Below are 13,197 nucleotides of genomic sequence, written 5' to 3'. Positions count from 1 at the left end.
CATAACTGAGAGCAGCATGAAATAGCGGAACCATCATGACAGCGCCTGCAAAAAATGGATCCAGCAAATCTTAAAGGTGACTCAGCATTTTTATAGCTCTCTGTCTGTGGAGATATTCAAATGTGGTGGAATGGTTCATGTCGGCTGATGACTATCACATTTTAAAATGTGCATCACTGATTCGACCACAATGACAGAAGAAAAAACAAGAAAAGAACATTTTTTTTCATCAGTTGATTCAGTAGAAAGTTTTGAATGTTTCTTTTCTTTCTCTTTGCAGGTCATTGGCTGTGGTGGATCATCGCTGTGTGTGGTTGCTGCGCCGTGTTCATCATCATCGTGTGGTGGTCATCATCAGAGCTGAAGGTGAGAGCGACCACACGTGAAGCATCTCCGTGATGAATCTGGATTTTGCTGTTGGAGCTAAGTCGACTCTGTTTGTCTCCTAGGGAAGAAGACGCAGACGGACGAAGACGTGGTGAGTTTCCACAGTCAGACAGAATATATGAAATGCACTGAATGTTACTGACGGCCATGTTGTTGTCTTCTCTGTGCAGGCTGATCCTGAAGGTGGTGTTTCCTACGCCTCCGTCAACTTCACCAGAGGCCCGGCGGTAAAGCCCGGGTGAGTCGTCTGTTTGGTCACAGCGTTGTGTTCAGTGCTGCTGGATATCACAAAGTTACATTATTCTGTCATCTCATGGTTTGTTTGACAGGTTCAGGTGGAGATGATGATGAAGATGATGAAGCAGTGACCTACACCACCGTGAAAGCTCCGTCTTCTTCTGCTGCTGCTGCTGGAGCCTTGCTGATGCCAACGCCCTCACGCCACCGCAACAAACTAGATAGATAGATAGATAGTAAATAGATAGATAGATGATAGATGATAGATATGATAGATAGATAGATAGATAGATAGATATGATAGATGTAGACTTAGCTTGCTTCTGTGTATTATATTATCTCAGTTTATTATTATAATCTTTGACATCCAAGTTATTGTTGTTAGATTCAGTTGTAATTGCTGTATATTTTTGTATAAACCTCTTACCCTGTCATTACTAATTCTTCTAGTTTAGATCGAGCTTTACCGATATTTTCTGAAATGATAAAAGTAAATGCTCGTGTTGATATATTAACCGCTGTGTGTGTGTGTGTTACATCCTGCGTCCATCGTAGATGGTCAAAAAATCTGGATTTGTTGGAATTTCAGCAGTTTGAATTTCTTTCGTTTCTGATCCAGTCATCGCCAGTTCACTCTTTTAGTGTCCATTTCATGAAAAACGGAAGCAGACGTTGACAAGAATGTTGGTCCACCCACCAATGCATTGTGTCTTTAGTAATCCAGGTAATATTTTTAAATTAAAATCAAATTTTAAAAGTTCAACTGAATTCTGATATAATCTTGTAACATCTTTAAGGTTGAGTTGGAGACACAATGAGCAGTGACTGGACCAAAAACAATCATTTTTTATTTTATATTGATAACTGATGATTCATGTTTGACTGTGTTTTATATTATGATTGTAGCCCTCCCACTAAACTTCAATTTTGCTACAGAATAATCATGGCGAACCCCTTTTCACCTGTTAACATCTCATGCATGGGAGGCCGGTTGGAGGGAGTCTACTGAAATAATGAAATTGGGATATATCTACTTTAACTAGAGCATACGACCCTGCCTAGAGTGCAGAGAGGCCTGGTTAGCTGATTTTATAGCTATATTGTTTATGTGAGCTTACAACCTCCCATGCATACCTGTAACACACCTTAGCCCTACCAACACCACATTCATCAAGCATAAATAAACATTTCGACTGCAAATATATTTAATAAAAATTAAAATAATAATACCTGGGGTTTTATGGTACCATGTGTTGGCGCGCATGTTGGAGCTCAATTGAATCCTCGTGAAAACGTGTTCCTCAGTACTCCTTGGAGATTCAGAAATACAGCTAGTCAGTTGTCATCAAACCTTGAAGAAAAGTGACGTGAGATGAAGAAACTGGTCCTGACGACACGTCCGTGCATCAGCAGGTTCCCCTAGCGACAGCGAAGTCCTGAGCACCCTCTACAGCAGCAGCATGCGTGGCGGCAGGCAGGCGGGCGGCGTGTAGGCTTGACACGGGACTCACACCGGACGCGGAATGGAAACGGAACGGCAGCGGAGCGAGCCGGACGTATTCATGCGAGATCACGAGATCACGTGAGAATTCTGGACGTACGCGAGACCCCGCGATAAACAGTATATAAAGAAAACAACAACAACAAACAGCTGACTTTGCTTCTCCGACGTGGAGGAGATTATAAAAAGCCTCTGTTGTGTCATAAATGATTGTGTGTTGTTCCACTTCAACAATTAGTTTCTCATCGTTCATGTTGAGACCCTCTGATCGATCTTTGATCACCTGGTGCCACCGGTCATGACGTAACGTTGGTGTGAAGTTGTGATAAGCTACATGGACTGAGTATTGTGTTTTATTTTGAAAGGGGGCGTAAGTTTATTACGTTGATTCTGTGTCGGATTTCCTGTCTGGTGCGCAGTGCTCTGTTGAAATTTACTAGGTTTAGCAGCGGCTCGCGGATAAAATAGAAATGCTACGGAAAGCTCGCGCCGTGGCGTGGAGAGACGCTTCAGAAACACAGCTAGTCAGTTGTCCTCAAACCTTCTGTTCGATGAGGAAAAGTGACGCGAGATGAAGAAACTGGTCCTGACCACACGTCCGTGCATCAGCAGGTTCCCCTAGCGACAGCGAAGTCCTGAGCGCCCTCTACAGCAGCAGCATGCGTGGCGGCAGGCAGGCGGGCGGCGTGTAGGCTTGAGGCACACTAGGTAGAAATTCACAACATTAATAAACTCACTATTCACAGGGTTCCCACACCTTTTTTATGAACAAATTCAAGCACTTTTCAAGCACCTTCAAGCACCAGTTTTTCCATTTTTCCAGCACCTTTAAATAGGTAGCCTACTAGTTGTGTTTGCCATGATGGTCATGGGAAGCACAGCGGTGCCACTGTATGGCATAATAATATGGGTCTAATTAGCATTATTTCATATGGTGGTAGATTGACTGTTTTGATTTTTAACTAATTGTGAATTGGCTTGTATTCTCAGCTTGTGAGCGGTGTATTGTGTAACTACCATAGCGCAATAACAGTGACAAATGCTTGAAGGGGGCTAAAGTATGTCTATCAGCAGACGAGTAATTTCTTTTCAGTGTGTGGAAACCTTTCACAGCAAGGACCATCACACACACCCAATCCACACTTACTGCCCCTGTCCATTAACAAGATACATGCTAGTGCTGCTTGATGATCAACCAGTATGCTTTGCTTTGTACCAGCCCCAGGAAGACAAAATACAGACAAGAGACATGATTTACTGCAGTGGTCCCCAACCCCCGGGCCGCGGACCGGTGCCGGTCCGTGGATCAATCAGTACCGGGCCCCACAAGAATTAATTAGTTATTTCTGTTTTATTTATTATCTAAGTCTCCCGCAAGTGAGGAGAATACGGTCATTTCGAAATAAAAAAACGTTTCAAAATAAAAGACCGCTCGACTTAGACTGGGACTATAATAAAGGGGGACTTACTACTTCATCCACAGTTGGTAGGAGAAGAAGAAAATATTAAGTATAAATGTAAATTACAAAAGATAATTAATTGTGCGAGGTAGTTGTTAATTATTTTTGGGTTGATAATTTTTAATTGACTCATCGGATTTCACGGGCAACAAGCTACAATGCCTACTGCATGTTCTCCACGCTCTTTTGTTATTTGCATTCATAATTAATATTTTCTTCTTCTCCTACCAACTGTAGATAGAGTAGTAAGTCCCCCTCTGTTATAGTCCCAGTCTAAGTCAAGCGGTCTTTTATTTTCCCCCGTCCGCAGTAAAATTGTCAAGCGTTGACCGGTCCGCTGTTAGGAAAAGGTTGGGGACCACTGATTTACTGGAATGTAATGTATCAGGTGTCGATAGTAGTCTACTGTAGTGATAGTAGTCTCGGCAGAACACCAAGCGAGTATGATAACTGAGTTCTGCATGTAAAGGCATCGGATCAAGCGCGTAGCCGCTTAGGAAACATTTTTGTTTTCTCTTGGTTTACTGAGATAGACATCACACAAATTTCAAGCATTTTCAAGCACTTCACAAAAAATTCAAGCATTTTCACAACCTTGAAAACTTTTTCAAGGAATTCAAGCACCCGTGGGAACCCTGCCATACACTGTTCACGCTGTCACTAGTTCACGTAATGTCCATACACTGTTCATACTGTCACTAGTTCACGTAATGTCCATACTCACTCAGAAAACATAATATTCTCCTTTTCCTTCCAGCTAGCGGGGGCTAAGCTAACTAGCATAATACACAACAGAAAATGGCGTCATCATTTAATAATAATCTCCAAACATGGCTCACATTTACATTTTATACCTGCGGTTTGAAGTTAACACCTGTAACTTAACACACCTGACTCTCTGTCGCGTTGATATTTTTCCCGCGTTTCTCTTGTTACTAACCTCAGCGTTTCCCGCTCGTTTTGTTAGTCCCGCCCCCTTCTCAGAATCCGATAGGTCGGTGACCCTCATCTTTGACAGGCGCGGATTGGCTGATAACAGATTGACACCTGTCTGCCCAAATAAACAAAAGGAACGTCATGAGGCATTCACAGACCGTTAGGAACATGGGACATTTTAGCACCTTCACAAATAAAGTACAAAAACAACTTTCTGCATGTCAGTGAAGCTTACTTAACAACAGCAGCAACTTGAAACACAAAGAACAAAACGTTATGATTTGTAGCAGGGCGCTACGTGATCATTTTCATGATTTATTGCTGTAAGAAGCTTTTTTATATATCTATGTAACAGTATAATCTGCAAATAAAAGAATGCCGCTGTTCAGGTCCGCACTGAGTTTAGTAATCCAGGTAATATTTTTAAATTAAAATCAAATTTTAAAAGTTCAACTGAATTCTGATATAATCTTGTAACATCTTTAAGGTTGAGTTGGAGACACAATGAGCAGTGACTGGATCAAAAACAATCATTTTTTATTTTATATTGATAACTGATGATTCATGTTTGACTGTGTTTTATATTATGATCATTTTCATGATTTATTGCTGTAAGAAGCTTTTTTATATATCTATGTAACAATATAATCTGCAAATAAAAGAATGCTGCTGTTCAGGTCCGCACTGAGTTTTGTCATTCATTCATGTACTGACAGTGTCATAATGGAAAATTAATACTCTTTGCTGTAAACTCGTCGTACAGCCTCTGTCCTCAGTTTGCTCTGTTCTCATTGGACACTGGAATAATTAATACAAACAGAAACTCATCAAAGTGACCAGAGGATGCACAGAAATATAATAACTCAGCTTCACCACCTACTCCAACGTAAACACTTTTTATATATCTCAGACATCCAACATGGAGACTACGTCCAGGTTTTAGACAGTCTGTGAACTGAACTTCTGCTGTGAAGATAAATCTCCACCCAGCTGTCATGTTCCTGCCTTTAAACAAGCGCACCCATCCCTGTGTCTTCCCTCAACAGCTGTCAAGAGTTTGAGAGTCTGCAGATAGCGCCTGAATTTTGAATTTATGCAACTTTTTTACCGCCGCCATGTGAAAATATGAATGAGTGTGTGTTCCCCTGGATGAAAAACACTCGACAGCAGCTCTCTCAGATGTTTTTGGATCTCCTGGATCTGTCCCCCAGCACCACACAGCCCACTCAGGTCCAAACACACCTCATTCCTCACAGTTACACAGCTGGTTTAAAGCACACTATTGATGTGAAGGTCTGCCGCCGAGCCGTCAAACACCTTCCTGAGTGTAAAGGCTTAATCAAGACGGTGTGTCTGTGCAGCATCGACAAAACAAGACGAAGGAGGCCGATCAGAAGTGTTCATTAATCAGATGGATTTTTATTCACAGGTACAGATGAATAATTTTAGATTCATACTGTACATCCACAAAGAAGGAGAATACACAGTCTTTATTTACAGAACCTGTTGATCTCTTTAAAACTGAAATCTGTAATCAATGAGGAACCTTCAGATGTTACCGAATCACTGGGGGACCAAATTACATTTACTCTCATTACTGAAGCTCAGCAGCTACTTCCAAACTCATAAAAAACCACCAAACAAACGTGATGCAGGCCAACAGAAATGAACAGAAATGAACCCCTGCAGCATGGAAACGGTGTTTTATCGTCAGTTCTATGTCCTCGAATCTGAGTCGTGGTCCTGAAAGCTGGTGAGGTTACTGGTGTGAGTCGAGGACTGACCTGGGTGTAACACGAATACTTGAAATCTTTAGTGAGTCCAGCACGACTGCAAGGTTTATGAACTTCACTGAATGATTAGAAAATGTTTCCAGGTAGATACATGAATAGAAAGACCAGAAAATAAACATATAATAAAGCTGACATCTTATTTTTGTCGTGGTCCTCATTAGAAAAGAAAAGCCACTCTCACAGAGGTGATTTAAATTCATAGTACTGTCGCGGTGCCACCTGTAAGAGAAATGCTGTCACATTTACATGGAAACTGCACAGCGTGTCAAAAAAGAGACTTTATTTATAAAACCTGAAGAGCAGAAACCTCAAAACAGTCCATGGACTTATGGGAGTTCCACCATCCAGTCGAGATGTGTTTTGTGAACTTGGAGAAAGGCCTGTGTCCCTCAGGGGGACCTGTAGGGGGCGCTGAGAAGTATGAGGTACCGGGACCGTTACTACAAGCTAGCCGATCCTCGTAAAACCAAAGTGAGAGTTGTAGGATCGTCCAGATTCTTGCTAGAGCATCAAACATGTTCTCAGTCGTCTTTGGACTCGGCCAAGGTTGCTCTTGTACCAGATCATGTCCGTGACATTCAAAGACGTGATCTCAAGTTGCGGCCCGGTTGAGGAAGGTGTCCGGTTTGGCAGATGATGTGGTTCTGTTGGCTTCATCAGATTGAAGAGAGCTTACACCTTCAAGTCTGAGGCCATGGTTCTTCATTGGGAAACATCCGGGTTGGGAGGGAGTTGCTGCCCCAAGTGAAAGAGCTCAAGTGTCCCAGGGTCTTGGAAAAATGTAGCATGAGATGGAACAGTGGTGTTGCAGACATTGTACCGGACTGTGCATGACCTCCTCTGAGGAGACATTAAATAAAGCCACAGTGTTTATTTAACATGTCTGTACAAAACTTTTTGGTTTTTGAGTTGATGAGTGACTTCACGCTCTGTTGACTTATTGACGTGCTGTCATGTGTCGTTTCATCTCGGTGTTGATCGTATTTTCTGCATCCTCCGTCCCTGAACAGGTAGATCCAGGTCAGTGAGCGACAGCTGTAAACCTCCATAACTTGTTCACGAGTGAGGGAAGGATGGAACGGGAGATCGACCGGCGGATCGGTGCAGCTTCTACAGTGATGCGGACTCTGCACCGGTCCGTCGTGGTGAAGAAGGAGCTGAGTCGAAAGGTGAAGCTCTTGATTTACCAGTCGATCTACGTTCCTACCCTCACCTGTGGTCACGAGATTTGGGTAGTGACCGAAAGAATGAGATCACGAATACAAGCGGCCAAAATGAGCTTCCTTCACAGGGTGGCTGGGCTCTCCCTTAGAGATAGGGTGAGAAGCTCGGCCATCCGCGAGGAGCTCAGAGTAGAACTGCTGCTCCTCAGCACAAACTGAGCTAACATGAGCTAACAGCAGCTACAGTTTACTTCACTGTCCAACATAAACTCTGTAAATCACAGCGTTGACAGTATGTTGCTTCATCATTATTAAATATATGTGATGTGGATTCATGTTGAATATACAAACATATAAACACACACTCGGTCATAGCAGGTTTGATCATGTGTTGTCTGAGTAACCAGGCTTCCTTCAGCTCCACCCACGCTCCACATCTTTGCCCATCTTTGGATGTGTTTGACGTGTGTCTGCTCATTATTGGACGGTGTTAACCGCTCAGAGCTCTGCTGCTCTTGTTAACCACATTTAAAAAAACACTTCCCGTTCTTTGATAGAGCTTATAGTTAGGGCTTATATTATTACTGTCATTATTGTTCTGTACACGTGACATCTATTGCACGTCTGTCCGTCCTGGGAGAGGGATCCCTCCTCTGTGACTCTTCCTGAGGTTTCCTGAGATACTTTTGTCATTTTATCGTAACTCAGCTTGCTACATTTCTCTGGCGTCATGGAAACTAAGAGACAAACCACTGCACAGGACGTCTGAATCTTTAAATGGACTTCACACTTCAGACCAGTCTTCACACCATCAGCTTCCTCTTCTTGTTTCTAAGATAAGGAACGCATCACTGTCACGAACAGGCTCTGGGATTGGATGAAAAGTATCTTTGGGGAAGTGACATCACAGTAACACAGGAAGCAGACGCAGCATCTCTGTACTAAAGCTCGACTTTAGACACTAAAGAGTCAGAAGAAGAAGAAGAGAGGCAGAATCACGATGGCTGACTTCAGATGGATTCAAGTTTCTCTGTTTGTTATCGCGGTGCTTCAGTTTACAGGTAAGAATACATATATCACAGATATTCATGACAATAACTTTGTTACTCTTAATTCACTTGATCAAATATTTGATGAGCTCAATTTGTTGAACTGAGACGACAAAACCTGTCGATTGTTTCTAACGTGGTGAGTTCAGTGAACTCGTCACACTAACTATGAACATAACAGACATTTTCTCATTTTCTCTGCTCGTCTTCACAGAAGCTAAAAAAAAAGTTCTCTACTTCACTGTCAGAGCTGGACAGGAAGTCACTTTGCCTTGTGAAGATGTGATAGACGATCAGCAAAACTGTGACAGTACAATATGGAAATTCAGTGATTCAAGTCAGAGAGCATCAGTAGAGCTGATTAGACTTGGACAGATTGTTGAGAACTCTAAATCAGACGGACTGAGTGTTACACAGAACTGTTCTCTGGTCATAAAGAAGCTCACACATGAAGATGCTGGAGGTTATGAATGTCAACAATACAAACCAGGACGAAGACAAATACTAGAATCAGTCTCTGGGGTTGATCTGTCTGTTGTTACCAGTGAGTATTTCCATCATCATATTTTCAGCTCAAACTGTGAAACATCACAATAATTATGATCATAATGATGAAGTGAATTTGACTCTTGTTGTCTTTCTCTCACATTATCTCCATCTTCACCAGTGACTGAACACAAGATCAATGATCAGGTGGTGTGGTCCTGCTCTGTGTCGACATATGAATGGTGTGCACACACAGTGAAGTGGCTGTTTGAGGGTAAAGATGTGGATGAACATCACAAAGATCTGCAGACATCACAGTCTGACTGCTCTGCCTCTGTGACCTTTACGACTTCTCATTTCATTCACACATCAAACTCTGACTTACTGACGTGTGAAGTGACTGATGGTTACAAAGTGCAGCTGTTTCCCTTCAGACTTCAGCCCTCAGGTGAGGAACCAGGTGAGAATAAGTCGAGCTGTTTAAAGTCACTTCAGACTGACGTGAATGATGACCTGAAATATTTGTTGATTTTATGGATGTGAAGTTTGAATATTACGTCATATCACAGCACGAGTTTGGTGCTCAACAGTTTGGTGACTCGTTTTCATCTGATCAGGTGACACGACAACAAAACCAAGACCAGAACCCACAACCAAACCACCAACAGCAACAACCAAAACACCAACAGCAACAGCAACAACTGAGAGCAGCATAAAAAGAGGAACCATCACGACAGCGCCTGCAAAAAATGGATCAGCAAATCTTAAAGGTGACTCAGCATTTTTATAGCTCTCTGTCTGTGGAGATATTCAAATGTGGTGAATGGTTTCATGTCGGCTGATGACTCATCACTATTTTAAAATGTTCCTCACTGATTCGACACAATGACAGAAGAAACAAACAGAGAAAATAATTTTTTTTTCATCAGTTGATGTTTCAGCTGTGACGTGAAGCTGAAAGCTCTGGGAAGAAGTAGTGAGTGACCTTTAGTTAGCCGGGCTTTCTTCTGTTCACATAGTTATCATTGGTTACATCAGCTCATTTTCAGTTCTTTTTTGAACGAGCTCCTTTATAAAATGCTGACTTTGATTTGTTGGATTAGTTTGCTCTCTTCAGCGATGCGCCAACGTCGATTCCCCATGAAGTCAAAGTCAAAGTTGCGTCCCGTCTGAAGCGTAATGTATTTTTAGTCAATTATGAAAGTGTGGTGGGACAAGTTAGACATTATTATGTGATTCATGTGAAACTCTGATGATATATGGACATGACTGTGGTCTTGAACGTCTTTGTCCAAATCTGAGACTTGCAAAAAGTGGTCTTGAGACCAGTGTAGAGACCAAGACTGATCTTAAGTACTCCGACACTCTGCAACGTCTTTAAACGTAAAGAAAGTAGATTCTCTCCGACCTCTGTCTGTTTGGATTGAAGTATGAACATGTTGTTGTTCAGTAGAAAGTTTTGAATGTTTCTTTACTTTCTCTTTGCAGGTCATTGGCTGTGGTGGATCATCGCTGTGTCGTTGGTTGCTGCAGTGTTCATCATCATCGTGGTGGTGGTCATCATCAGAGCTGAAGGTGAGAGCGACCACACGTGAAGCATCTCCATGAATGAATCTGGATTTTTGCTGTTGGAGCTAAAGTCGACTCTGTTCTGTCTCCTCAGGGAAGAAGACGCAGACGGACGAAGACGTGGTGAGTTTCACAGTCAGACAGAATATGATGAAATGCACTGAATGTTACTGAGCGGCCATGTTGTTGTCTTCTCTGTGCAGGCTGATCCTGAAGGTGGTGTTTCCTACGCCTCCGTCAACTTCACCCAGAGGCCCGGCGGTAAAGCCCGGGTGAGTCGTCTGTTTGGTCACAGCGTTGTGTTCATGTGCTGCTGGATATCACAAAGTTACATTATTCTGTCATCTCATGGTTTGTTTTGACAGGTTCAGGGTGGAGATGATGATGAAGATGATGAAGCAGTGACCTACACCACCGTGAAAGCTCCGTCTTCTTCTTCTGCTGCTGCTGCTGGAGCCTCTGCTGATGCCAACGCCCTCTACGCCACCGTCAACAAACCAAGATAGATAGATAGATAGATAAATAGATAGATAGATAGATAGATAGATAGATAGATAGATAGATAGATAGATAGATAGATAGATAGATGTAGACTTAGCTTTGCTTCTGTTATTATATTATCTCAGTTATATTATTATAATCTTTGACATCCAAGTTATTGTTGTTAGATTCATGTTGTATTGCTGTATATTTTTGATATAACCTCTTACACCTGTCATTACTAATTCTTCTAGTTTAGATCGAGCTTTACAGATATTTTCTGAAATGTATAAAAGTAAATGCTCGTGTGATATATATTAACCGCTGGTGTGTGCGTGTGTTACATCCTGCGTCCATCGTAGATGGTCAAAAAATCTGGATTTGTTGGAATTTTAGTGGCTCTACAAAAACAGTTTGACGGTGTCGTGTCTGCCGAGGTCGGTCTGTGGATGCTCGTTAACTCGTCTTGACTTGTCTTAATTACGACTCGAATTACGACTTTATTCAAAGAAAGAAGTGAGTTTGGGATGCATCCCCTGATCAGATCTCTTCATGCCGAATTCCAAACTGTTGTCTAAATTGTTGTACCCTTCTTCTCCCGGGCTTTTATACTTACAGGAAAAACATGAATAAACATTCTGAAAATGTCTTTTTAAGGAACCAAATTCCGTCATCGTCTGTCCTAACTTACTTTACCACATCTGTTTCATTACCAAGCAGTGACTGGACCAAAAACAATAATTTTTTATTTTATCATCGTTTATTTTTATATTGATAACTGATGATTCATGTTTGACTGTGTTTTTGTTTTATGGTAATTTTCATGATTTATTGCTGTAAGAAGTATTTTGTCCAGAAGTTTTCTCTTTTTTAATCTATGTAACAATATAATCTGCAAATAAAAAAAGATTTATTCATTCATTATGCTGTCAGTGTATTTCATGTGTCTATAAACGCAGTAAAAACAACATTATGATTAATGTATAGATGAATGTGTGCTTACTCACAGTTCTTCTTCTGTTAATCTCTGTTTAAATAAATTATCCTGTAAGAGTAAAAGTCATAATTGTGTTGTCAAGGTGTGAAAAGACAGGTAATGATTGTGCCACTGAGAAATTTCATGGGTCGTGTAACAGTCAATCACACCGAGGCTGAAGCGCAGTGACTCAGCAACTTTGACTTTCCATGACGGGATAAAAACTCTGAATGTGTTAGCAAGAGTAGTTTGGCAAAGAAAGCGCCAAACGAGAGAAAAATTGTTGAAACTAGATATTTGAAACGCAGAATCTTCTGGGGCTTTCTCATAACCGGTGACCATTTTTAAACCCTGAAAAATGAACATCACCTCTGAGTCTTTGGGAATAGATGGACTTTGAGACTGGCAGCTTAAAGGATTGTGGCGGCGTAAGATATTATGGACAAGTGGAGACTTTTATCAGAGGTAGACCTGAGGACAGACACAAGAGCCGAAGATGAGACTGAAGTTAATTCCAAGAAGAAGGAGACGAAGTCTTGAGGAGTTTTGGGATCTGCAGCTTATTGGGTTCATCTTTGTTGAAGGAGGGATACAAAACTTATTAAAACCTCTTCCTGACGTTTCAAAGTTCTGTCTGCGGACTGTCTGTCTGCAGAACAAGATTTTTATAGAAAAACATCTCAGAAGACAAATTCCTGTTAAAAATAAATTCAGTGACAGCAGGAACTGTTTCAAATCAGCGTGTAATGTTAGAGAAATCAGCGTTTAATTGTAAAACATCCTGGAAAGCACAAGTTTTTCTCAGTGTCAGACCTTCAAGGTGAACACATTTCTGTTTTTCATGCATCAGTTTTTCATAAACAAGAACAAACTCGGAGCCAGAGGACAAAAAGACGAAGCTGCAGCAGTTACTGACAGAATACAGAAAAGGTTTTGACAGCTGCTGGAAGGAGACAGAAAATGTAATTTCTGTTGGTATTATTAGATGTGGTGTCTGCTTTGACTTTTGTTTTTATGAACCGCAGAATTAAACACAATCCGTCCACATGTGGAGGAAGATTTCCTGTCGACTGTCGATATTTTATTCAATTCTTCTGTTTTCTTTGTGGACTGATATTTTTGAACCTTTATACGACGAGCATCTCTGGGAATGATGTTTA

General features: G+C 41.5%; 1 protein-coding gene across 2 annotated transcripts in view; it reads left to right on the top strand.

Moving 5' to 3' along the window:
* The window catches only part of LOC109142199 (uncharacterized), a 17,633-nt gene extending 5,723 nt beyond the window's left edge, over positions 1-11,910 (top strand). Inside the window, exons 1-7 of one of the 2 annotated variants that reach the window (XM_027278843.1) lie at positions 8,769-9,070; positions 9,194-9,472; positions 9,630-9,782; positions 10,501-10,587; positions 10,676-10,704; positions 10,785-10,853; positions 10,947-11,910. In XM_027278843.1, the coding sequence (XP_027134644.1) occupies position 9,070; positions 9,194-9,472; positions 9,630-9,782; positions 10,501-10,587; positions 10,676-10,704; positions 10,785-10,853; positions 10,947-11,087 (759 nt within the window). In that variant the 5' untranslated portion in view covers positions 8,769-9,069 and the 3' untranslated portion in view covers positions 11,088-11,910. Of the gene's footprint in view, positions 1-8,768; positions 9,071-9,193; positions 9,473-9,629; positions 9,783-10,500; positions 10,588-10,675; positions 10,705-10,784; positions 10,854-10,946 lie in introns of those variants that run through there. The other variant, XM_027278842.1, reaches the window with a different exon arrangement.
* Positions 11,911-13,197: the final 1,287 nt, after the last annotated feature.

Source organism: Larimichthys crocea, chromosome VI, assembly GCF_000972845.2.
Source record: "Larimichthys crocea isolate SSNF chromosome VI, L_crocea_2.0, whole genome shotgun sequence".
Classification (NCBI taxonomy): Eukaryota; Metazoa; Chordata; class Actinopteri; family Sciaenidae; genus Larimichthys; species Larimichthys crocea.
Note: the sequence above shows the minus strand (reverse complement) of the source record. Positions and strands in the feature narration are given on the sequence as shown.